The 26,814-nt window shown below is 43.6% G+C and overlaps 2 protein-coding genes across 3 annotated transcripts in view; one reads left to right on the top strand and one right to left on the bottom strand.

The window, feature by feature from the left end:
- Nucleotides 1–1,150: 1,150 nt before the first annotated feature.
- On the bottom strand, nucleotides 1,151–14,555 carry LOC136349610 (uncharacterized). Its single transcript, XM_066301293.1, has 5 exons — nucleotides 14,162–14,555; nucleotides 1,794–2,051; nucleotides 1,650–1,733; nucleotides 1,438–1,593; nucleotides 1,151–1,376 (listed from the first exon to the last, which is right to left on the bottom strand). The coding sequence occupies exons 1-5, from the start codon at nucleotides 14,292–14,294 to the stop codon at nucleotides 1,216–1,218; spliced, it is 792 nt and encodes a 263-aa protein (XP_066157390.1). The 5' UTR covers nucleotides 14,295–14,555; the 3' UTR covers nucleotides 1,151–1,215.
- A 170-nt stretch (nucleotides 14,556–14,725) lies between these two features.
- The window catches only part of LOC136349609 (zwei Ig domain protein zig-8-like), an 82,996-nt gene continuing 70,907 nt past the window's right edge, over nucleotides 14,726–26,814 (top strand). Inside the window, exons 1-3 of one of the 2 annotated variants that reach the window (XM_066301291.1) lie at nucleotides 14,726–14,990; nucleotides 16,954–17,046; nucleotides 21,645–21,829. In XM_066301291.1, the coding sequence (XP_066157388.1) occupies nucleotides 14,930–14,990; nucleotides 16,954–17,046; nucleotides 21,645–21,829 (339 nt within the window). In that variant the 5' untranslated portion in view covers nucleotides 14,726–14,929. The remainder of the gene's footprint in view (nucleotides 14,991–16,953; nucleotides 17,047–21,644; nucleotides 21,830–26,814) is intronic. The other variant, XM_066301292.1, reaches the window with a different exon arrangement.

Genomic DNA, 26,814 nt, shown 5'->3' with positions numbered 1-26,814 from the left:
ACTCGTCGAGATCTGTAATTTACGACATACACAAAAACTCGCTACATGGTACGCAAATTGAGAAAATGGCGATTTTCCCCTTTGTATTTTTAATATTTTCCGCGGGGCCGGAAGAATATTTTCCACTTCCGCCATTATCAGGGGATGTATTTCAATAAAGCGCAACTTTTTGAAAAATACATTTCTCTTTGTTACTATCGCCCAAAAACTTTATTAAAGTTGAGTGTGCTTTATGGCAAACGTCGATATTCTGGACAATTTGGTGAACCAAAAGTGTCATTATAAGTAAAGGGAAGGCTATTTGCATACGTCATTTAGCTGCACAATTTCTATTCTTATCGCACTCTGTCCTCATGGTAGTTTTCCTTATTTGCCTTGGAGCAGTCGGAGTGCACTGAACAGTTGATTAATTTTTTGAACGCTCCTAAGAGCTGCTACTTACTCAAGCGCTTGGTATTCAGAGTCACTGTAAACTGCATAATTTTTATTTTGGCCGTGGTAGTTTCCGCGGTTTTTAACAGACTTTTTTAGGTCAATTTCTCCGCTATAAAACGTCTCATTTGAGTGAAATTGGTTAGACTAATCTATCCTCCTCGATTTCGCTGCATTTTCAGCTTTCATCCCTCTCGAAACGCCTTAATATTTGTAAAAACCTTAGCGACTACATCCCAAAAGTGGTGTGACCTTAAACAACGATCATTGTTTTTGTCGGACTTTCCGACCGGTCTTTTTGGCACTTAAACCTATTAAAACAAGTGCAGTGGCGGGTCCGATGGGGAAACAAGAGGCGCTTTTCAGTGCAAATGCAGTTTTCCACAGCCGAATTGTGGTGTTGGAGAGAAATTCTATGTACAAGTGCAAGATCGATATTCAAGCACCGAGAATAAGGAGAATTTCAGTGATTATTGTTGACGGATTGACGGGGACGATCGCAGATAAATTTCGGACAAGTTTAGTACTTGTTCCAGCTTCAAATCGCCACTTGGAAGTGACGTGGGCCTTGATAGGTCTTTTAAGGCTTTATCCGATGGCATTTGCCCAAAAATTGCGATTTCTACATTCCCATCAGGTAAATCGCTTACGCGGCGAACTTTGAGCATTCGCGAACGCGTTATCTCTAAGTTAAGAGTTCCTCAATCATATCTCAAAAGCAAAAATTGAGTTAACAATAATAAATTAATTTTATTTACAATCAATAAACAACGCCTTAACCTACTACATTCTCGCATTTGAAACCAAATACCGCCTTAGACTCTGTTCCATCTTGAGCTTCTCATAGAGGTTGTACAATTCGTGGGTTTGCACGTCAACGTCGCTCTTATCATCCCATCCGTAAGGAGGACCCTTCAGGTGGCTGCTTGAGTAATGCTCCTCATCTATGATGGGATTATACTCGATGACTCCCGAGGGAAACAAAATTTTACAGTTAATACTAACAGTTTTTCCAAGGCTGAACGTGCACATGCAGGGGCTCATGGTGCTCTTTTTTACTGGCAAGGAACGCCCCGAATTTGGCTGCGGCTGTGCCCACGTTGACCAGCAGGAGCAGGCCTAAAAGCCCTAGAGTCTTGAGGGAGAACAGCACCAGGAACGCTGTAGGAAAATGTGCTTTGGTCGTCGTCGAGTTGGTTTTTCTCTTTGTAACTCACCTAATTTGGTAATAATCACTCCGCCTCCCATCATCAGAATGGGCATTATTCGCTGCAGTTTCTTCCCAATGCCGAGACATCTTCCTTTAACAACAAAATTGCTCGATTAAAGATATTTCAGTGTTAAAAGGCTGGTATATTTGCCGGCAAAAGTGCTTTGAGGCTCCTCAGGGCTTCCGTTGATGAGATAGTCCCAGAAGTGGTTCAGCTGCCGCCCCACTAATTCCCTTAAAGACACTCTCTCCATCGGTGATTCATTTTGCGTGCCATTTTGGTTTTGATGAGGTAAATCGATGGGGGCACTGGCCTCGCCGAGCGTGGAATTTCCGACGAAGAGGACGAGGGACAATATCGATGCTATAAGGCCGATCGTTGCCATCTCGGAACCAGCATTATGCGTTTCTAAAACGAGGGCAGACTTGCAGAGAAAGTAAATTAGTTAAAATTTAATGTGTGCGATAAGGAAAGTAATATTTGAAGTGAGACCGCACGTACACCGTTAAAGAACTATATCTGGGTTTCGAACCAGTTGAACTTGACCTTCACGCGTGCTTAAGAAAGAGAGTGATGTCGTCAGAGCTTCTTGTACAGCTGTTGGAAGAAAGGGGAAAAAAGCGCGAGCACCGGTCTCCCATTCATCTTCATTCGTCACGATCTCTTCGCACAGAAGACAAAAATTAATTATCGTTTCGGTGGCCTCGATCTTCATCCGAGACATTAATTCCATACGTCACTTTGGCTCGTTATCGAGACATTCGTGTGGTTTTCGCTGTTTCAACTTTCTAAACGTTTGTTGCATGCAAATTGGAGTCATTGCTCTGCGAGTCGGGTACGAGGTACTCCCATCGCAATGCCAAATACTCATTATTTGAGTTAAATGTCTGCGTATTCTAATAAGGAAACAAGGCGATGGAACCAGGTCAAACTCGTTATTCCGATTCCGCCGGTTACTCCAAACTGTTTGGTTAGGTGTTAATCGAATTAATACGAGAGAATAGCAATTTAGAATAAACTGTTGAATAAAGGAAAATCGTTGTTAAACTGAACCCGAGCCAGCTAAAAATGCGCTTCACAGAGAAGATCATTTGGTCTATTACAGGTACTAAGGCGCAGTGGAGCAAGTGCGGGCCGATTCCTGGTCAATTCCGACTTACACGGATTTGCGGTGTTGTTTACGTGTGAACTCATTTTTTCTATTTCAACGACATTTTGGCTCATTGCCGGTTCATTTCGAATTTTCATTGTACAGTTTAATAACAATTGCTCTGCGCTTGCGCCGAGAGTGGGGCAAGCGCGTGCGCAGGTCTCTCTAAAATACTTTGACGCCGTACGTCGTAGAAGTTAAATTGGCAATAAACCGGTTACAAATGGCTTTTTGCCCGCGTTGAAAAATCTGGTTTCGTCTATAAGTTACACACTTTCGGGCAAAATACGAGCTTTTTCTAATTGAAAGGCAAAAAGTTTCAAAGTCAAAGAAATAAGTTCGAAAAGAGCGTAATGTGCGCTCAATCATTTTATCGCGTAAAAAGCCACAACGCAAGAAATAAATCGTCAATTTTAGCTTCGTGCATTAATCAGCATCATTAATCTCCGTCAACACGTATGCATCCATTATCCATCCACCATCTTCGTTACGTCATCGAGAAGCAGTACTTCTGGCGAACGCCGTGAACTCTAGTCCACGTGATCTTTTTAAACGATTCAATGTTTTGCTTGGGGGAATGCTATATCTTCCTCTGTAACAATTTATGCGCCCACGTTTAGTTGCTTCAGGCACCGAATGCAAAGTTTCGGGTGCAATTCCCTCGATTCGATTTTCTGAAAGTGGTTTCGAACTGTGTCGGGTCGAAAAAAAAACAAAAATCACAATTTAACAAGTAAAAAAACAGCAATTATAAGGTTTAGACTAAAAACAATGAAGATGAGCGCAAGATCGGTCTAATGTGTGCTTGCCGCAGCGACTAGTCTGCGCTTGCGCCGTGCGTAAGTGTTTCGGGGGAGCGGTCTAATGTGTGCTTTCCGCAGCGACTAGTCTGCGCTTGCGTGGTGCGTAAATGTTTCGGGGGAGTGGTCTAATGTGTGCTTGCCGCAGCGACTAGTCTGCGCTTGCGCCGCGCGTAAATGATTCGGGGGTATGAACAGACTAGCGTTTCTATCGAAAAATATTGGAAAATAACGTAAAATTGTTTCTTTTAACGTAAAATTTAACTGAAAAATGTTATATCCGTCAAACATTTTAATTCGGATCTGGATATTTTACTAAAAAACAAGGCACTTTAATTGGGGCTCTGAATTGGCACACAAGTCTTTGTTGGAGCGTAACACAGCTAATTTATTTACGCATGGGAAACCAACAAATAATTTGTTACATCTACGTCGTTGGACCGAAATCACTATTCACAACACTTCTAACTATCAACTGATACACTTTTACTTTCATCACAACGGAAGGGATGCCGTAACGCACTCACTCCGTCCGCACTTACCCCACTGCATCTTACCTCATTTACCTTGAACGGAATTCGTCGTCGGAAAATTTCACCCTCTAAACCGCCAAAAAAGTAGAAATTTGGTGTTTGGGCCAAATTTTCAATTCTGTCCATCTAAACATACTCAATTTCGTCCCGGTTTGCTTGTAATAATTATTTTGCATCGTTAAGAAAAGAAGAATTTTCTAACTTTTTATTATTTTTGCTGGATTTTAGTGCTTGCGGTGTATATTGATAGACGTTACTCAGATTTTCCATTCGGAAAAATGCTGGAATACGATGGAAGTTCAAGACAACAAACGGAACTGCAGATTGTAAATTGGGATTTTGTGGGGATTCGGGACGGAAAATCGGTACATGCCACTTTAACCCGTTTGATCCCAAAAATGTTTTCCTCAAAAATTTATTTTTTAATAATGAATTTCGGTTAAAGTTCAAATGTGTAGTCCGCCTGATAGCTAAGAAAATAAGCATAATTTTGAAAAAAAAAATAGCTGTACGTCAATGAGCGAAACGGGTATATTAGGTATAAAAATGTATTTTTACGAAATAAAAGGAAACACGTGATCGTATATACCACCGGGTATGAAATATTACAAAGCATTTGTGGTCCAAAAATAAGCTCGGTTCGCATTTTACACGGGCCCAATGCACCGTAATCGCCATTTACAGGGTGCCTAAAGAAACGGGAGAAGTCATAAGCCTCAGTTATCTATGAACGCACTTTGACGAACTGAAAACCAAATAAATTCGAGATTACCAAGTAAAGTCAAAGTTGATTTTTTTGAACTTAACTTCTTCTCCTGCAGGTGTGAGCTCAAATAGAACTTAAATTTTTTGAAATTTTTTTGATTTTTTTTTTAATTAAAATTTTTTTTTTTGAATTTTTTTGATTTTTTTTTAATAAAAAATTTTTTTTTTAATTTTTTTGATTTTTTTTTTAATTTTAAAAAAATTTTTTTAATTTTTTTTTTAATTTAAAAAAAAAAAATTTTTAATTTTTTTGAAATTGGCTCTTGGCAATTGTCGCCAATAACAACACCGATAACTATTTTTATTGCACTAAAGAACTAATTTGCGATAATCAGAGAAGATGATCGGGAAAAACGATGCGGTTTCAATAGTGAAGGGCGGCTTCGTCTTATCGTTTCTCGCCGGGTGTCGCATGGACGCCACCTGTCCATAGCGCCAGGTGTCTTCGTACAAGACGGCATGGGAATGAATGCAGATGGTCACCGAATAACGCAGATGGCCCAAGGACGATACGGACCATGTCCAAGTTTGAAATACGTAACTCGTTTTGTTCAAACATTTTTTAATAAAAAAAACGTTTTAACGTTAAATTATCATAAATCATTAAATTTAGAAAAATATTTATTATCAAAAAATTCCAAAAAAACTGTCTGAAATTCAGATGTCGATGTTTAAAGCAAAACTCCAGCTAAAAAAGCAACTTTAACGTCACTTAATGGCCCGAAAAATATCATTTTATTTCGCGGTTAGGTTACTACAATCCGTTCGTAAATAGCCGAGATACAGCCCGCTTTTTTTCGACACCCTGTATATCTCAGCTCGGGCACTTTTTATCCTCGCGTCATCGTCGAAACCCTTATTGTTAGCTTCAGCAGTCCTATGTCTCTTAAAGATTTGAATTCGCCATTTTGTCAGAAGCTAATTTAAGGGTTCAACTAGGTGCCTCTTAAGGATTTGAATTCGCCATTTTGTCAGAAGCTAATTTAAGGGTTCAACTGGGTGTCGCTGAAAGCCCTGTACAAAATTACCACAGATTTGCGAGGCGAAAACATGACGATTTAACCCAATTCACTTTATAGTCCAAAAGTCGATGGTTCTGAAAATGCGATACGTGAAAGTGAAGAATAAAAAAGAGAAAGAAATACATTATTTGGTGTGTAATGTGACTATCTGAACAAAATGTCGCATCGGGGGGTCTTCAGGGGCGACAATTCGGGCTCAGTTTACGTTTCCCATGCACCTTGCGGAAGGGGCTATCATGTTCGCACAGTTGAAACGGGAAAAAACGAAAACATTCAATTAATCTTCAATTCTTATCACTTCTTCACGATCTTAACGTATTTATTCGTCCACGCCGACTTTCTATTACTTATTCAGCTATGCTGTGCGAATAATCACGCAGTTTAAAGTTAGTTTTTAGGACATGCGGCGAACAATGAATTTCAAACGTCCCGAGAAGGGGTGCACGTATGGACTTGTCCCAACATAACTTTTTCCCATGAAACATGTAGGAAAACAGAAATTTAGTCACGAATAAAGTTTATACCAGGTGATAAATGAAGTTATGCATCTTTAAAGAGAGTTCCTCTGACTCTGACAGCGACCTCTACAGGGCGCATGGAAAATGTAAACAGATTCTGATTTCTCAAATTGCACAGTTGCACATTCAGAAATGCGTTCGGGACATTTCGCTGCAACGGAGATTTCTTGAAAAAGTCGTTCGAAATTTCCCTTACAATGGTGCGGTAAAAACCCGCAAGTTTGAGGTTATTTACCCGACGCGTCCGCTCACAGCGCCATCTAATATTAAACCTATGCAAATATGGCGGAATAATGATTGCTAATGCCGCCGCATTCCTTTTTATTGGAATAAATTGCGGCAAATGTCGCCGCCAGACTATTTTTCGAACTCTGCCCGAATGAGTTCGATGGGATGAAATGGATTAAGGTGATACTTCGTTTATCCCTGTCGATCACGCGCGTCCCTGTACTGCTCCAGCGAATACAGATGAACTCGAGGTTGTACAGGGTGAGTCAACGAAATTACGAGGTGACTTAATGCATTCCGTTTCAAATTTACGTTCAAACCGAATGGGCAGCGCGACTTCGCTGTGTGTTTTAAAGGTGTTTAGAGACCTACAGGGTCGCTCAAAAAAGTGTGGTTTTCAGCAGCTGCGTTTTTTAGATGGCGCGCGCAGCATTCGAGCAGCCTATTGTATTCTGATCACAATTATATACTTTTTTGTCTATAGTTGAATGTCCTTACTTTTATGGTTTAGGAGATATCGAGGCTTTTTTTGAGAAGTTGCCACTTACTTATTGACGAATAACGTCTGTAGTTTTTGCGGGATAGCGTTGGGGATCGTGAAAGCAAAAGGTTAGATCAACGTTTCTCCAACCGATTATTTGGAACAAAACCCACAGTATGTCTGTTGTTCAGGTGGCCACATACAAAAATTTTCAATTAAAAAAAGTCGCTTTTTTTGGTGAAACACCCTATATTTCTTGAGCTTGCCCGTATAAAAGCCGTAAAATTTCATTGTATTGTTTTTTTTACGTATTGCGGACTGTATTAGAAAAAAGCGACTTTTAATGAAATTTTTTTGTGGTGACCTAAAAAGTAGACGCCCTGTACATTTTATTTCAAATGATTGGTTGGCAAAACATCGACCTGGCCCCTGATTCCGAATACGAGGGCTGTCCCATGGAAATGAAAGACTCCGTGTGTCGACCAACAAGCGCTTGAAAATGACGAAATTTCTGAAAAAGTCCCGATATCCCCTAAATCATCAAAGATATCCGCATAAAATTATGTATAAACAAGTTTATAACTATGAATGGAGCACAATGGGCTACTCAAATACGGGGTGTGCTATTAAAAAATGCCATCTTTGAAAGCCAAATTTTCTTGGGCGACCCTGTAGATTTCGAAATATTTTTAAAATACCCCCATCAAAATGGCCATTTCTCGTAATGGTTTGGAAGCGATCTTTGAATAGAGTTCATTAAGTCCCCTTGTGATTTCGCCGATTCACCCTGTACATATTTAACGTCGTGAGGGAGGTTGCGGCTGACGTCGCGGCTACGTGCAATTTTTCAGTTGAAAGTGCGTGTTGATGTGAGCAGCCGCGGCGCCGTCACGCGTTTAGAGCCGACTTAATTCTGAGAAATTTCCGGGGAAAATCTCGTTCGGCATGCGGAAATGCTTCGGAATCTCCATTGACACGTTGAATGAAGTTTTATTCGCGCCCCATTGTGGAGAAAAGAGGTTTTTTCGTCTGAAAATCGCGGGAACTTGCTACGGAGCCAAGGCGGCCCTCGGAGAGGTGTTTGTCAGTCGGCCTGCAACGTTTTTCCAAGTTCAAAGCGATCCACATTAAACGAGAAACTAATTTGAAAGAACACGCGGGGAATCACCGGAGCGTGGGAACCTTGCTGATATGTTTAATGCGAAATCGGATCAGCGTCGCGTGGACGTGCGGAAATGGGTGGTTTTCCGCGCCGAAGTTACGGGTTTTCAGTGCTTCACGCAGACCTGGACCTACGTGAACGTCTTGGGACCCGGCCATTGTCCAGAATTGTTTTTTTTTGTTTTTATTCTTTGCATCAATGTATCGATCTTCAGGTTATAGATAGCTTTCAGCATGCATTAAAGCATCGACGCCCCTTGCGGTGAGGCAAGTTTCCCAATAAATATATCCGAGACGTCCAGATTCGATCTGGAAAAGCTCAAATATTTCGTTTAACGATTCGCTATTAGCAAGACCTCGAAGGAAATCGGGTAATTCACGCTTTACGACACGTTCCGGAGATAGTTACTCTGTTCACTTACCGCATAGACTAGTTTAAGCACCAATGAAGCTTCGCAGGTGTGCGTGTGTATTTACAACACAACTTTGATGAACCCGTTCGACGCAATGGAGTTGAACATTTTCCCATGCTCAACATTTCATTGAAAATTTGATGGAAAGCGCCAGTCTTCTCGCAGGTCCGGTTCACATTTGATGTTTGAAGTGAAAATGCTAAATTGCTTAGGCCCTAAGGACGGTTGTTTGGCCCACCTCATTTGTTCGGAATCAAATGTTGAGGTGTAAACGCGCTTGGCCTACCTCATTTGTTCGGAATCAAATGTTGAGGTGTAAACGCGCTTGGCTCACCTCATTTGTTCCGAATCAAATGTTGAGGTGTAAACGCGCTTGGCCCACCTCATTTGTTCGGAATCAAATGTTGAGGTGTAAACGCGCTTGGCCCACCTCATTTGTTCCGAATCAAATGTTGAGGTGTAAACGCGCCCATATTTATTTTCATTGATGCGTCTCAAAGGGCTTTAAATTCTCAATCCGCCTGCAGGGTTCCGATGAATTTGGTTAATTTCGAAGTCCGTGCCATGTTTGGCAAATATTTTCGTAGCCGAAAAATAACACTTTTTACGGGTTTTTCACGGAAATCGAGAATTGTTACACAAATCTCCCCGCACTTCATACATTCCATCGAGAGCATCGACTTAATTAGTATTCGCCTCACTCGCTACCCGTGGAAGTGACCTTTTGTCCCGGTTCTCTTTCTTAACGTAACGTTAAGTAGCTCAACATCGAGGTTTGAAAATTGTTGATTTGGAAATTTACATAAATTACAGGGAGGAAGCAAATTTACAACGAGACCAGAACTGCTGGGTTCCATTTCTGCCACTTTTACATCGACCGAAGGCGAGCTAACGTAAAAGGTAAAAATCTTATATTGTAATAAGTCGTCTACATGTACAGCATGCTCCGTCTGCAGTGCGCATGCGATTTGCTGGTAAACTAACAGTTTGAGGGAAAACGTTTCCGGTAAAATTCGATTAACGTGAAAGGGCGGCCCTGCCGAATGGGCAATTGTGAAAAATATATCCTTTTGAGGGTGATTTTTTGAATGGTGCCCATGTAATCTTCTGCAAGACATTGATCCGCTGTAAGAAACTAAAACTCATTTTTGGGAAACGGTTTTCTGTTTCACGCTTACTTCCAGAATCACCACAGTTTTCCTATAAAAACAGTCCAAAATCAATTAATTAGCTAAATGTTCAAAGCGATTTCCATCAGCTTAAATGCACTTTTGAATAGGTCTTTCAAGCGAATCATGTACAGGACGAAAGGTTTCACAAGTAATTTCCCGACGAGCTCGACTAATTCGTTCCTTCGCATTCTCTGCTGTCGATTATAAACATTCTCCTTCAAATATCCGCATAAAAAAAAAAAAATCCCTGGGAGTCAAATCTGGCGATTTCGCTGGCGAATTGACGGTTCCAAGGCGTCCGACCCGACGTTCTGGATAATCGCGATCTTTGTCGGGCGTCTCTTGAAAAACGAGTTGAGCAACCATCGTGCCGAAACCACATGGTCCGTCGTAGTCCTGAATTTGATTTTTCAAGTGAAAGGGGCAGATGCAAATCTGGAAAACCCTGAGATTTGTCTTCGTTTGTGACGCCATCGATGTAAAATGGTCCGATCGAATCGGTTTCTATGATTCCGCATCAGACATTTACAGGCCGCGGACACTGTTGCTCTATTTGCCTAATCCATCTCGAATTGTCAGAGCTCCCATAGTGCATGCAATGTCGGTTAACTTTTCCATGATTTGTGTGTCCAGATTTGTCCGAGCACGGGACTGGCGCGAGGAAGTTTGGATTAGAATTTATTTTTCTCTGGGCCCGCTGGCACGACGTAGGTCGATTGCAATAATCCTCTTCATGAAGTCCTTGATGTGGATAAATGCGATTTATGATGATGTGAAATGTTGAAGGTACCGTTTTGTTGAATTCCCGAAGTGGATGCAGCTTCGCGAGCGCTGATGTTGGTGTCATTGGCAACGGCACCTTGCGCATTTAGTTCATTTTCCTCAGCTACGGTACTTTTTCCCTCTTTCAGTGTTTCGTCAGCGTTCCCAAATTCCATAAACATTGCGCCAACTATTTGCCATTTGTCAATCTCGGTGGCAGCACATTTCCCGTACTCGTAATCGCTGTGCGCATGTCGCGACTACTTTCTCCGTAAGTCACGCTATTAAATCCAAACTAATTGAGGGGTGCGCAACATCTGAATTCGCAGCGAGTGTGCTGTTTGCAGAATTTGTGCTTCCTGGGGGGATTTTTGGCCATTTTTACTGAAAAAGTGTTGCAATTCTGGAAGGGAGCGTGAAACCCCTTCGAACGAGTTTCGGTTCTTCACAGTGAATCCATTTTTCGTACAATATTATACGAGCGCCATTTAAAAAATTTTACTTTGCCTCGAGGTGACAGTTAAAAAACATTTTTTGCTCAGCAGAGGCGCCCTCTGGCGTCAATCAAATTTTAATCGAAATGTTTTTCCCTTAAATTGTCAACTTGCCCGAAGATCGCGTGTGCATGATAAATGGGACACCTTGTATACAAGACGTATGATGGTAAGTTTCGTAGACCAAAGCAGTCGCCCGTCTACTAACTCTTGTGTCGTCCGGTAGATCCCCCTTAATGGATACTTTAAAAATCGCTTTTAGTAATTTTGCTCTTCCGTAACTAGTGGCGTATTTGGTTTTTCAGACTTTTCACGCGTTTTCAACACAAGTGAGTGATAAAGTACAACTTTTTCTTTGACGTTTCGACGCTCTGAATTCCATGTAGGACTGTCCCAGGTTCTAAAAATATTGATGGTTTGGAAACATGTCCCGGAACTCCTGAACTGTAATGCCTCTGGAGTTTTGAAATGCATTTCTCGTCAGTAAGAAACTAAGTCCATCAAAATAAACTGCGGGCACGTAGAAATAAACTTACACGTGATACGTGATAAATAAATTACGGCTCCGTGGCTATCGTCAATGATCGCACAGTATACAGGGTGTTAATTAAGTACGTGCAGATATTTCAAGGAATGAATCTCTGACCGATTCCAATCCAAAAAGTTCCTATTAACATGCGGTCGCGACGGCTCCGCTCAAGAGATACAGAGTGTTTAAATTTTAATTTGGTTTTCTGCGAATATTTTTGGACGCAGATGCGTCAATCGGACGAAATTTCACATTCGCGGGTTTTTTTTATGACGCAAAACCCAAATGTCGTCTTAGTTTTTTTGATTACCGATAGAGGGCGCCACGTCCAGGGTTTCACCGCGTTTAAGTTGCCCCTCGCTTTTTAGCCCCACACTGCAGGTCACTTTTGCATTGTACATTTAGTTTTATTCAAAAAAGTACTCTTGGGGAATATCTATTAAATTTTATCCCATCGATTCCAAAAACATTCACAGGAAACCAAATTGAAATTAAAATTTACACACTCTGTATCTCTTAAACGGAGCAGCTGCGCCCGTACGTTAATGGGAACTTTTTGTATTGCAATTGGTCAGAGATTAATTCCTTGAAATATCTGCACGTACCTAATTAACACCCTGTACACTCGGCAAGGACAACGAAATCCGCACTTTGAACAGGGAGCACTCGAGCAATAAAATTCAGCTTACGGACGAAAGTGTGGAAATATATGAAAGTTATTAATATTTCTTGTTTTGACAGATTTAAGGAATAAATTCCACTACAGATCACAATCTCGTTTGAAGTGTACGTAGATTTCAAATTTGATCGGCTTCGGGGCGTACTATTTTGCCGCAAAATTGGGTTAATGTGGGCAAAAGTGCGGAAAGAAACATTTATTTGAAAATAAATAAACATTAAGTTATTTCACCAACGTGAAGTTGCACAACCTACTGCCCTGGGCCCTGCCCGACATCTTTCACACCAAATCTTGACATTTTCTGACGAATCGCTGGCCTTGTACGATGTCCCACAGCTGGCCGTTGCTGCGGGCACTAATTTGCGGCATTTGTCGTTTTAAATGGTCCCGTAAGTGATCGATGGGGTTCAGATCTGGTGACCGAGACGGCCATTTTGATTGTGTTTTTCAAAAGACGATTTCCACGAGCTGTGAGGAGCGTTTCGGATCGTTATCCTGTTGATATCGTCAGATAAGGGCCATTTCCAGCTCGGCCCAAGGCAGCGTCCCACTTTCTGAAATATCCCGATAGACGCACCGATACAAAATACCGTCAATTTTCACAAGACTCCGAACCTCAAAACGCCGACACCGTGACACTGCCGACACCACGTTTATCGTTGGTTTTTGCGTTTAATATCGAATCTTTGGCCCACTGGCCTTGTAATACACATTGTCCTGCTCGAGTTGTTAAACTTGGATCCATCGCCGCAAAGAACTGTATTCCGTATTTGTGAAGATCAAGTCAAACGTTCATTTGCGGATTCAATTCGCGCCTTTCGGTTTTTCTTTGGAATAAGAGGTTTCTGGACAGAAGTCCCTCCCATAAGGCCAATAGCAGATAATCCACGTCTTACCGCACGAATTGTGATGTTTACGTCGTGTTTTTCGTATCTTTTTGCCTAATATGTCGCGCAGTCTTACTGGGGTCCGCAAGTGATAGACGTCTAATGCATTTGTCGCTTTTCATTGCGGTTTTCCTGGGACGTCCAACTTTTCCTCGAGTTTTCACATTGTCCACCAGTTTAAATTTTCGTAATATGTTGGACGCGGCACCTTCACCGATTGGTAGATTTTTTGCAATAACATTTTGCGTTGAACCTTGTCGATTCAACTTCGCCATTTTTTCGCGTAAGTCCTCTGGGAAATACGCGTTCTTACCCGTTCATGCGGACGTTTCGACACACGTAATGAGAAAACTGTGGCAGTTACTGGCTCTCACTAATAGCAACGCTTACGTTTCCACACTTTCGTCCGGGGTGTAAGCAGTATTTGTAGCGAAAGGAAGGTGTCGGCTTTCCAAACACGTAAATCGTCTAAAAATCGCCCAAAAATCGCCCAAAAATTGTCCAAACATTGTCCAAAAATTGTCCAAAAATTGTCCAAAAATTGTCCAAAAATTGTCCAAAATTGTCCAAAAATTGCCCAAAAATCGTCCAATAAACTAAAAACGGACACTACAACGACACAATTAAATTGCTCCTTCTTCAGTGTACAAATACGAATTAAAAATCTGTCCATACTTTTGGCCGCAATGTGCATTAGTTTTTGCTTTAACTTGCCAGAAGTGTCCAATTTGAATCGCTCTCTGTACTTGAAAGTAACATTTTCATATTGTATAAATTTGTCACGTCACGAAGGTCTGAGTGCTTTAATAAAGAACTTCGTCTATGGTCTACTTTTCGCATTACGTGTCTCCCTCTCGCTCTCTCTCTCTCTCTCTCTGTCTCACAAGATTTATCTAGAACAGTAGGGCATCCGCCCGATCTTACCAATAAACCGAATCTCTAATGTCCGTAATTGACGTTCACTATTAGATCGTGCCGAAGTCGCGATTATCACTTTTCGTTGACCGTCGCGCGCCGAGTGAAATGCGGTACTGCCATCAGCTGATCTTTGATGCATTCTTCGGTAGAAAATTGGGTGCCGCCGACTGAAAAAGAGAGGGAAAAGGTGGACTTTGGTACCGTGCACAAGCGGATCGATAGTGGCGCGTAGCGAGTGGCGTTCGGCCGGATATTCGAAAACTCCCTTTCTCTCGGCTATTTAGGAGGACCTTCGCGGTAAAATTCAATCGGACGGGCGCCATTAGCTGCTTTCGTCGCCGAAAAAAAACCAAAGGACTTATCCACGACGTAACCTTTTAAAACGACCCTTAAATCTGGCCAATACCCTGAAGATCTGTCACCGGTAAGCCGCCCGGCGGCCGGCCAAAAACCGTAATTTGTTAAGAAAACCGTAAACGCGAGTGGCATCTCGACGGCGGCCAAACGAGGCGCGCACGCATGCGCCCTCTCGCGCGCCGTTTAGATGGGGCATCGGGTGTTCCCAGTGCGCCAGCGGGACGTCGATGGAGCGCGTCACGACGCCTCAGCTCTGCATCCTTTCAAGCTGAATATGCGACGCGTGGTGAAAGTTTCGAGTGTCTGTGTCGAGTTCTTGCCGTTGTGCGATTTTTCGCGGTTTTCGCGCTTTTAGGATGTGAGTTGTTTCCGAGGGGAATGTTGGTGCACGAGTGAGTTCAGTTGTTCCAGTGGAAAATGCACTGTCGGGAAATGTGGCTCGTCAGGATGGTGGTGCTGTCCATGTTTGCCTCTACCGGTAATTACCCGCTCGTTTCATTTTAAACTTACGCGGGACCGAAGCTGGCGAAATCTGACTCGTCACGGTACATGGGGGCAGCGCGCTTATATTTCAAGGGAGATCCGTGAAGTTGGCGCTCCTTCCGGGCTATTTTTCCCCGAAACGGAAATATTCAAGTTTCGTCTCGCCCTTTGCGTAGCGTGGGGAAATCACCAATTTCCTCGTTTACGGAGGTGTCCAGCTAATTTCGCCAAAAGATCCGCAAGGCGAATGTCTCAGCCAGTTTTAACGCATTTTTAACGCGGTGCGAAAAAGTCCCCAACCTTCATTCAGAGGTAATCCCAGATGGTCTTGAGCTAGCTGCTCTCGCAAGAGGGACCGCAGTAGTTGGTTTCGACGTGGCTCTCGTCCAGTTCGAGGAGAGCCCTCGCCTCCTTATTCGAGCCGAGATACAAGGTACTCCCTTTCGCCCCCTCACTTTTTAGGAAGGCCAGATGCTTCGGTCGTTCTGTCAACCGAACTCGAGGGGGGAGATGCCCCGGGCCGCACGACACCCTAATTTTTTTCCTTCGCGTTGCACGCCATTGTTTAAATTAACCACTCGACAAGCGTGCAAACCGGCAACTTTTCCGCTCAATCCTTAATTCCCAAAGCTGCATTTTCAACGAGGCGGTTACCGGAATACTTAATTCCGGCCAAACCGCCATAAAACAGTCACCCGTAACAGCGCAAAGGGGACCGATTTTTCACCGCACTTTTCAAAGATACGAACGCGCTTCCTGTCCGACACCGATCGCACTGAGTTATCGCGAGTTCCGATCCAGATCGGGCCGTGAAGCCCGCGTTTTTCTGCCAAGGGAGAACCGGCCGTTCGTCATGTTTCCCTGCATCGCGTCACGCACGGCGTCTTGTGCGGCCTCATTAGGCAAATGGTGGCCGATGGCGCATACGTCAGGTGGTCGGCCGTACAAGCCCAAATTAGTTCATTAATTTCCCATCAATTATCTGGGACCCGACCAGGACCCGATGCATAATCTTAAGCGCGTTTGGAAATTTTCTGGAAATTACGCAGGAACTCGCTATTGCGGCACTCGAAAGGAAAAACAAAAACGTAATTGCGTTTTGTCCTAAAGTAGGCGAAGCCGGGGCTTACAGCTTGCATAATTTGGGTAAATTCAATTAAAAGTTCCATTCGGAGTCGTTAGACCGTGCGCTAGGTGCGAAATTGCGAAATTAGGGCCCCGACGGGTTCCCCAGATCTCCATTTTTTTCGGGACGTTCCATGAATTCAATCTAATTCGCGTTTTTTTTGTTTTTTTTTTTCCATAAATGAGTGGGCGGCAATTGGAAAAATATTAGCTGCGGATTGAGTGCAAAGTGTATAGAAATAATCCGATGCGATTCTAAGCTTAATTGCGAAAGTTTCAATTAAAAGTTACGGGGCGGCTTAGCGTCGAAAGACCGCTCTTTGCGCTTAGGGAATTTTAAATAATTTGGAAGAGTTGAACTAGCTTTACTAATTAATTAGCGGCGAAATTTCGCATGTAGTTATCTCGCCCTGCTCGTGAGAAAATGGGAAAATCGGCGGTCGCTTTCCCGACTGGGACCGAAACCCAAATGTGAGGCAGAGAAAGCGGGTTTTCCGGCCCGGGCGGGAGCTGCGTCGGAACGGGCGGGAGCTGCGTCGGAACGGGCGGGAGCTGCGTCGGAACGGGCGGGAGCTGCGTCGGAACGGGCGAGAGCTGCGTCGGAACGGGCGTCGCCGTCCTCTTTTCGGAAAAGTCGGTGGAAGACGAGTACCACGTGTCGTTCCCGGCAGGTCAGGAACCCCTTCGGATCCGACGGAAACTTTTGCCGACTTTAAAATTCGAAAACCATAACAAACCCCTCAAGTCCGCTCGGTAACCCACTGACCCGCCCCGTAAGCGGCACCGTCTAGACGACGTCAAAATTAGCCGACACCATCTACATTAACCATTAGGGAGTTCATTCCAAAACACCCCGACCAGGGGGCCCTTAATGGGGCGAAAATGGGACCGGAAGGGCCGCGCAGGGAGCTCTCAGCATTTAAAGGGTGTGTTGCTCTCGAAACCGTCATATAAAACCGTATTATTACCGTTGGTGGGACAGTTGATGAGGGTTTTGTCAGTCATAAATTATAGGCCGCCTGCGGAAGTTAACCGGGGGGTTTTTAAGTAGTGTTAAAACGGGTCGTAATTCTGCGGTTTCGAGAACGACGGTCTTGAGGGGGGGAGGGGGAAGGGGAGGGGGGGAGGCAACAGCTGCGCGTGTAATTCCACCTAAACCGCGTCTTGGGCTTGTGGCAGGTATAAATTTCCAAGGTGAGGGTGCCCCGGTAATGAATAATATTTCAGGGCTGCGGCTCAACGCAAGTCACTCCCGGGACGTGGAAATGCTTCGCGTGGACATTCTCCGGGAGTACGAATTGGGGGGTGACTCCCTGGGACTTGAACTTTTCCGAGCGCAATCACCTCAGGTAATGGGAATCTCGTCGTTTTTCACACGCCCTTCGAAATTTTCCGTGAAAACCCGGTGGTTTTTCAGTCCGAACGATCGTCTCTGGAACAACACGCGAGAGGGCTTAATTGAGACGTATTGAACAACATAACATATATGTATGTATGTAGAGACATCATGTAGTAATTACTTCGTGAACAAACAGGGGGAGTCGAGCCTGAAACGTATGAACATACACACATGGCTCGGGGCCTCTGCACTGTTTGTGGTGCGTGCGCCATCTACAATGTCACGACGTACTAATGGCGTACATTAATTAAAACGAAATTAATTTACTCATGGATTGAATCTGATTCGTCTCTGAATACAACGAATGTATTTGCTCGCAAATAACTAAGTAGTCATCCCCATGGTTTTGTTGCAAATAACGATGCATAATTAGTAATCGGATTTACCATAGATCATAATATTGCCGGTGTTCCAGGAAGGTTGTCAGAATGGGTTAATTAGGGAGTCGTGATTGCCATTGTTGCCGGGGGATGGATCGAGTTTATTTCTGTTGATCGAATTATGGCCAATCACGTTGAAATCAAATTTTAGTTTAGTTCAAAGGTTGGTGCGGCGTGAAATTATTTTAACGGTTAATTTTAGTACCGGAACGCCACTGCCACCGTCTCGTTTCCGGTAACTATTGAGTCAGGACAAACCCCCCGGACGGTTATTCGCTGAGACAACTCCGTCGGCGCGGTTTACTCACATTACTCGAACACATTTACTCACACTCACTTGAATTTTCCCATGGAAGCTAGTGCGGCAATCCATTTTGACGCGAGCACCCCTCACCCGTTTCGCGAAAACTCCCCAGGTTCCTTACTCGTGAGGGAAACCGCGCTCACTTTGAACCGTCCCGTTGGCAGCTAGAGAAATCGGTAACTTCCCCGTGTGCGGAGGTGACTCCATCTACATGGTGCTCGTTTTTCAGGCCGTTTTTTTTTTTGTTTTTTAAGGAAATCCGACGAGCAGTTTTAATGCAGTTTCGATTCGAAACGAGTTTGCCATTCTGACTTCGGCATCAGCCCGGTTAAACTAATGGGAAATTCAAGCAACACACGATCGCTCAATTTCATTAAAAGTCGTCGCCTATTAGAGGCGCCATATTAATAACCGAGAGCCTGTATGTGAATCTTTAATAATGCAGACCCAGTCGTTAATAGAGCAACTTATTACGTAAGCCAGACGTCGTCTGCTACGTTCATAAATTATTCCTCGGGCAATTAATAACGTTGTTTCATGGTCGCAAACATAATTTTTCGCGATGTGATGCACATTTGGTCTCGGCACTGCGGGGGGACTTTTCCGCCCCAGATATAGACCGTCGATTTTGAGAGCGTGAAAAATATGGAGGCAACAGCTTCAAAGGCGCCTGCATGTCTCACATGCAAATTTCCTCTGCGCTTCACGCCGGAAGAGTCAATAGCTCAAAGCTCAAGGCTTATTTGTTTGGATTTCGACTTCCAAGAGAGAGATATAACTGTCTGGCCATTGCCTCTGGTTGTGCCTTAAAAATTATAAAATAAGTTTGAGCCGTCGCTCCGGGCCCGACAGTGGCGTTCGTCCGTCCGGAGGGGCGCGATAAATTCCTGCGGGAAATTCCACGGGCCGAAGGAGAGTTTACGATGTTTTACGACGTTGGTTTAATTTGACGTCAATCAATTAAAACGTGATAACAGTCATTCGGCCGAGAGCCGGAGCGATGTTTCGCAAAAGCGATGGAGGTTTGAAGACGTTTCAGAAAGAGGGATTTTCATATTGAAGCAACACGGGGCAGGTGCCCGACGATTTCGTTGGAGCGTCTGTTGGGAAAATGGAAATACAGGCAGACGTTATCTAACTAATGCAGCCGAAGTGCATTTGACGTTCCATCAAGATTTCGCCTTTCGATTATATGGAATTACGGTAATCGCAGATAATTCGGACAAATCGAGCCGTGCGATTTGACGTTGTCCGCCTGGGAGCGATTAATTATCCCGCGTTGCCCCATCCCGGACGTAGCGCCTCATTAAACCTCGGTTAATACCGAAGGTGCAATAAGTGAGGTTAATTCGTAGGCATCCATTGAGGACATAGCAGAACGTGCAGTGAGGGCAGCGCACAAGACGCGAGTTGGTTGTCGCCGCAATTCCCTTCGGCCAGGTTGTGGGCGCAAGGTGATTCCGGCATCCGGTCTTTCCCGGATGAAGGCTGTCAAAACTGTCAAAACTGAGCGGTCAAAACTGTCAAAACTGAGCGGTCAAAACTGAGCGGTCAAAACTGTCAAAACTGTCAAAACTTAAAAAAAAAAAAATAATAATCGTGAAATTTTCGGAAAATCTAATGTTGCCCAAAAGAGGCCTGCTGCCACTTTATGCGTCATTACGGCTCCGCGTTAGCTTAGGCATCTCAGTGACCGGCTTTGGTCCTGTCGCGCCTCGTCCGTTCCATTGTCTATCTTGACGCTAAAGACAACTATGACAGGCCCGAAGGACGCGTTCTACCAGCGCCATCTGCCTCACGTCGATCGCACTTTCCAGAGTGAGAAGTAGCATTTACTGTACGGACCTCGTAGAATCGAAACCGTTCTCCGGGGCATTCGAGTGAATTATGAAACCGAGCTGGAGTTTTTCGTAGAACTATTTACATTCATCTTCATTAATCGAATAATGCAGCAGGAAAAAGCTGACAGCTCGTATACACTGTTAAAATAATTATTCCGACATTGGTACTGTCCACTAGTTTCGTCCGCTCACTGGCATCGACGAACTTTGAGCCTGCCGCTCATCGCTCTTAATTAATTAACCGGCTGCGAAACGAAACTTATCAGTTAACGGGCTGCACCCCCTGATAATTCATTTATTTATTTACGTCCGAAGGGAAGGAGCAAAAATCTTCGGATAAACGGGGGTGCGCACACAAAGTCGTCGCCCCGCTTTGATTTCAATTTATTTTGTGTTTGCATGCGACTAGTTGCCCGCGGGTAATGACTTTATTAGGTTGGAACCTGTATTACATTTGTGCCTCGTTTGCCTTTGGGTGGTTAGAAATTGTCTGGGACACTCCGAGGACAAGAAAAATATGTCGAGTCTTCAAGGCAACTTCGCCCTTTAACACGCCATGAAAGCTCACCCCTTTACTTTTCTCGTTTTCACATGGTTTTTACGGGAAATGTTGCCGAAGTTAAATTTGACGTAACTCTCGCCCACCCCAAGAAAATCCGTAACTTCCTTATTTGTAAAGATAGCCCGCTTCACACGGTATATGTTCTTTTCAGGCATTTTTCTCAAAAAGACGAATGCTAGCGTCGGCTTTGATGTATTTCGCACGCAGTTCCAGAAAATCCCTTAAGGTGCGTTTACACGGGCAGTAAACAACGATCGTAAACTACGCTCTCGTGGTGTACGTCCCGTGGGAACAGTACACTCGTGGAGGGAGAATAGGAACGGAAGACGCCGCGATCGTGGATGCGGGCATCTCACGTTATATAATTAGATGTTTTTCGCCCGGCTCGATCGTGGTCATTTGATGCTTTCGCACCTCACGAGAGCGTGGTTCGCTGCCCGTGGAAACGCGCCTTTACTTTCAAATGTCGTTCCGCGTTCCTGCGAGCTCATTCGTCTCGGCTCTAATTTCTCTAGAGCTTTGGGAAATATCAAGATCAGGTGTCAAATCACCTGCAGGAAGCGTTATTAAGTCACTTTCCGGAAACGTGTGCTGGTACGAGGAGAGACAGACACATCCGACTCATTCATCAATGTTGAGTGCGTGTATTGCGCACTAGGCCGGTAATCTGGAGAAATCCATTGCGGCAGTTACTTATTCATGCTGCTTCCTTAATACATCACCGACGTCGGAGTCAGGCCTCGATTGATTGATTTAGCTCTTGTGCGTTATGAAACTTACAAAAAAAAGCTGGTGTCAGACTCCGGGGAGAAGTTAATTATGAATATAAATTCTTCCTCTAGGCATCGGAAGTATCTCAGTAGAAGAATGAAGGAGTACTTCGGAATTTTTTCCAGCTCCTGCCAAGGCTCCACTAATTAAGTTCCCCCCTTCCTCACACGCATTCCACGTGTAGATGGTCGCTTAAAGACCGCTGCCTCATTCCGAGATCCCCCCGGGGCGTGCAGGATTCCTATTAAATTCAACTCTCTTTTTCAGGCTTCAGCCGGGTAAAGAGGCAAGAGGATTCGCGGCACGCGTATTCAGACGGGGAAAATGATGTGGAGCCCTTGATAATCGACCGTGGGCCCTACTTTGACAAGTCAACCTCCAAGAACGTCACCGCCCTGGTGGGCAAGACTGCCTACTTGGGGTGCCGGGTACGCAATTTGGGGAATCGAACGGTGAGTTTGGTTTTTTTATCATTGTCGTATACAGGGTTACTCAATATTGCTTCAAAGTGCGATACCTCAGAAAGTGCGATACCTCAGAAAGTGCGATACCTCAGGAAGTGCGATACTTCAGGAAGTGCGATACCTCAGAAAGTACGAGTTTCGGAGAGAGATGTTTCACGTCAAAGTTTTTGGTCATTTCAGTTATTTTGACATTTTAAGCCAAAGAGGGGCAGCTGTCGGGAGCTCAGGGAGGGCGCAACATTAGTTCTTGGATTCCAAACACGACGCCATGGGGGCGACTGGGGCGTCCCACTTAAAATAAGCGAGTTATTGGGGCTTGAAGTGCTGCAACTTCGGAGGCCTGTTTCGCGGGCCATGGAACTACTTTTTTTTATTAAAACGTGTCGAAACATGGCTTATTAGGTCTCCTCGTACCGCCACAGGACCGACGCAGGCGTCTGCAGCGGTTAGGGTACAGCGCCGGCTTCTATCAGACCTTGCAGCTATCAAAGTTTTCGAATTGTCTCGAATAACTCGGAAACGATAAGTTTTTGACATAAGACTCTTCACGTGAATTGACAAGATTTGACAATAACCGCGAGAATGACAGAAAAACTTGAGGGTTCCGTTTAGAAACATGTAGCTCGCTATTACCGCACTTTCAAGACGAGCCCTGCCGATTTGAGAATACCTCCCTCTTAGTGACCAAGAACTTTGACATGTGACATTCCCCTCTAAGGCTCGCGTCTCTTGAGATCTCGCTCTAATGAGCAACCCTGTATACGAAGTTTTTGAAGTCTTGTGAGTTTATCTCGAAGGGCTGATCGACCACCTGAGGAGAAGAAACCAAAAATGCTATGATGAAAGTTGCACGACGCAGAGATATGCTTTCTTTAATTAACTTGGCAATTAAGGAACTGCTACAACTTGCTAAACGTAGTCTCCGTTTTCGAATTGTAGTCGTAGTTCCTTCAACATTGCCACAAAGACTCTCAACATCACGTGTGCTTTCAGTGCATATCGGGTTCGTCAAGGGGTTCCGCTAATAAAAATCGAGGCGGAGAGGCACAGTACCCCCATAACCTTTTGACCACGTGTTCGAGTGCCTCCTAACAGATGGCGTAGCATGAGAAACACGAGGAACTATCGAAAGAGTACAATTCGATGAATCGAATTGTACTCTTCGATGAATCGAATTTCGATTCTGATTTACAATTCGTGAATACATAAAGACAAAAAATTAAAAATCAAAATAAATTGTTTATAAAATTCTTTCTCTAGGACGATGCAACGTTTATCATGGCGTTTTTGGCTTGGTCGACCACTTCTGAGGTGGCTAATGACCTCTTTTAAGTTCGGTTAAAAGTAAACTTATGAAAGTTTCAACACCCTGTATTTTGTGAACGCGGAAAGTGACGTGAAAAATTCCGAGCATGGGTTTTGAACGGGGTCACATGACCTGCATTTCAGCCTGAAGAAATTCATTGCTGAAACGTCGGAGTAACGAGGTTTGACGTCATCAATGATATTTTTTCCAGAAACATTCCCGAGCTCTGGAAATATTACGTTGCTCCTGTCTTTTCACGCAGCTTTCGTTAAAGAGGTTTCAGCTATTGTGTCACCGTTTAAAACGCGAAATGCCTTAAAAATGATCGCAAAAGGGATATTTCAAGACGTCAGAATAGCCTTTGTTTAACTCCTGCACTAGCTAGAACGCGTTGCCACACGTCTTGGAGAGGGAGAAAAGTTAAAGATGCATTTTCACGCGAAAAAAGTATGGAAAAACCATTAAAAATTTACGAAGAGTTGTCGGTCGACACCGAGAAAGATATACAGAACGTCAAGTTCCAGCTCGGTAAATATTTGAACAGCTGGAGGATATTCCAAGGGAAAATGAAAACGCACTGTGTATCACCGAAGAAGAAGAGTAATACAACGAAGAGTTCGAAACTAAAATGAAACACGAGTAGTATCAAAATATTTTAGTCCAAATCTGCTCAATCCAACAAGACAAGCAGGTAGGAGGCTATTGTTAAGTCGGGTGGTCAAAGAATTCTGAAGACGGACAAGCGTCGCGATCTTGAAATTCACATTCTGGAAAGTTTGTCGGAAAATAATGGATAAACGAATTAATTTCATCGCTTGAATAATGGCGAAAGGAAAAGGAGTTGACCGCAACCTACTCCGTCGCACCATTTGGACGGACGAAAGTCAATTTGTCAGTAACGATTTACCAAAGAAACGTAATGAGGACCCTCGGGCCATTGAGAATTCGCGCTTTGTTAGTGAGGCTTAAAAACAAGGCCATTTTGGCATCAATGTGTGGTGTTGGCAGACTTCTAATGGAGCCCCGACCTTATGGAGGCACATCGGATGGTAGACATTATTCGAGTTTTCTTCAAGTAGAACTTCCACTCCTGCTTGAAAATGTCCCGCTGGATTTAAGGAGCCTCAATTGACGTCGACGCGATTGCGCCCCACCTCAGAAAACTAATACTCAAATAATACTTTTGGACAAAACCGGGCTGGCATTAACGGGCCTGTTGAGTGGCCGGGAAAGTTGCCTGGCTTAGCTGCCATGGACTTTTTCTTTTTTGGGGATTTCTTGAAAATAAAGTTTACAGAAGCCTTTTAAGGAATTTGGAACACTTAATGGAGAAAATAAGAACTGCTTGCAATGAGTTGCTGCCGCAAGGAACATTAAGGAAAGCTACTGAGACGAGGATTTTAAATGAGCCTTGCAGAAGGGGGAGGCCGCACTGAAAATGCCGATTTCGCTCCTTCTTGCTATCGAACTTTATGAAAATTAATTTATTCCTGTTTGTTTTTTTGTTGTAAAATCAAAGTGTTTTTGCAACAATTTCAAGGGCGCAGTTGCGTGCAATTGTTTAACGAGGGCACACAAGGAAAAAATCCTTTAAACAGCACTCGTACGGAAAAATAGGATCAATACAGTTCTGTCAGAGCTTGGGTACGTTTCCGGGCTTGGGTACGTTTCTGGGAACGGTACCACTGATGCCGTCACACCTGGTTGCTCCGACACTTCAGAAATGAACCTCTTCACGTTGAAATGCAGGTGATCCGACCCTAACAAACCCAAAGACCCATAGTTTAAATTCTTCACATTAGCTTTCGCTCCCATCAAATGGGTGCGGAGACGTTGAATACATACATGATCATTTTTCTCCTCAGAAATCATACACAGTACCTTCTTAGCTGTAATGCACGTGCAGTTTTGGCGAGTGCATTCGAAACCTCAATCGGAGGATTGACAAGTGTCAGGGAGACTGACCACAGCTGACAACAGGTCAGTTTCGTTGGCTCCCAAGCAGTAAGCTTCAATTCGAGGGCGGTTGTAGCTTTACGTGATTTCGAATGCGTTCTACGAGGACGAACTCTTCACTTCTGCAGGTACCACGGTGGAAATGGTACTTCCAGAACGCACCAACTGAAAATTAAGACTTCCTTGCGACGCGATCCACCCTCGGGTTAAGGCGCACTGCTTGTAAGGAAGAGATGGTACCTTCTCCCCGTTATCGGTCTGCCCATCAATCGCCCAATTGTCGTTTGCTTTCACTCACTAAAACTTGATTTGCATAGCGGCGAAAAAAGTGCCCTCCTTACACGGAGGATGCCTTCCAACACTATCAAGCGTTAAACGGAACGGCGTTAAACGATGTTATCTTAACACGCGAATAATAGTAGTAAATGTAACGTAAGGGATGAAATTAGTTAATCGGCGTTTTTAGCTTTTAATTCCTAAAATTTACTGCTGAACACCCGACTAAATTCATAATTGGTGATATCAAATTAATTACTGTGAATTTTTATTCACAAATAACGAAGACATAAAAATTAATAATAAAAACATAAAAATAATAATAATAACATAAAAATTAATAATGAAAACATAAAAATAATAATAATAACATAAAAATTAATAATGAAAACATAAAAATAATAATAAAAACATAAAAATTAATAATAAAAACATAAAAATAATAATAGAATAATAATAAAAAAACACAGTTCGAAGAAGTTGTGGATAAGATGAAGACTCTGCTCACGTGACATTGTTTTTCTTTTGCAAGAAAGTCGTCTAATGTCGTTTGTCTTTTCCTGTGTTGTCCATTAAGGGGTCGTCGATTGCGAGACTGTTTTCGGAACTCCTGTAAAAATCTTGATAATTTTCTACGAACCGAGCTGTCAACTTAGTTACAGCGGCTAAACTTCTTTTTCGAAAATCCATTGAAGGTCCCTCTTGCCCATCACCTTTAGGACCAGGAACACCACCATCATCGTCTCCGATCAGTTGTTGTTCCGTTGCTTCTCCAAGATCTTCGTTGGAGAGACCATCACCAGATGCAACTTGCAGCAGTGGTTCAACATCTTCCGGACGTTCGTCAACCAAAACCCGTTTCGTTAGTCAAGATGACGATTTCGTTCACACCAACAGTGGACTCGCTTCTACCGACGTTCTTTGTCGGCTTTGGTCACGCGTTCTTCCACCCTTTTTTTGCAAATTCTCCATCACCTCGTTCGAGAGATGTTGCACGCAGCGTCCACGATATTGTAGTTACTGCAAAATTCCTTTCTTCCATCCGTTTCCTTAATGAGTAATGAGCTTCAAAATTTACCGAAACTCCTCAATCCCACGGGTGGATCGACGAAGTTTATCTGGTGGCCAAAAACAACTTTTGCTGGAATGCACGTTGTAGAGCCAGATGAACGTGTTGGATGGCGTAGAGCATTACTCATCGAAAGCAAAGCTTTGGGTTGTAGTTTTTTCAGTTCGCAGTTCCGTTGAAGGGATGGAGGGGAATTTTCAGTGAACCGGTTCTGGACTCACTTCATCGTAGTCCAAGATTTTTTATTAGGCTCTCAAGTTACTGGTGAAGACGATTTTGACATTCCCTTCATTGCTGTTGGGATCTTAGAGCGGCACAGAAGCAGAGGTTTTGATTTAAAACCGCCATTAGCATTACTACCCGAAA

The sequence above is a fragment of the Euwallacea fornicatus genome, chromosome 39, assembly GCF_040115645.1.
Source record: "Euwallacea fornicatus isolate EFF26 chromosome 39, ASM4011564v1, whole genome shotgun sequence".
NCBI lineage: Eukaryota > Metazoa > Arthropoda > Insecta > Coleoptera > Curculionidae > Euwallacea > Euwallacea fornicatus.
This window is presented reverse-complemented; position numbering and strand designations above follow the sequence as displayed.

What these genes read in the sequence shown, in the direction of transcription:
- LOC136349610 (XM_066301293.1), bottom strand. Translation starts at nt 14,294, where the DNA reads ATGCATCAAAGATCAGCTGATGGCAGTACCGCATTTCACTCGGCGCGC. An exon ending in AGTGATTATTACCAAATTAG is followed by an intron (nt 1,594 to 1,649) that starts GTGAGTTACAAA and finishes ATTTTCCTACAG; the next exon opens with CGTTCCTGGTGCTGTTCTCC. An exon ending in CGTTCAGCCTTGGAAAAACT is followed by an intron (nt 1,377 to 1,437) that starts GTTAGTATTAAC and finishes ATCCCATCATAG; the next exon opens with ATGAGGAGCATTACTCAAGC.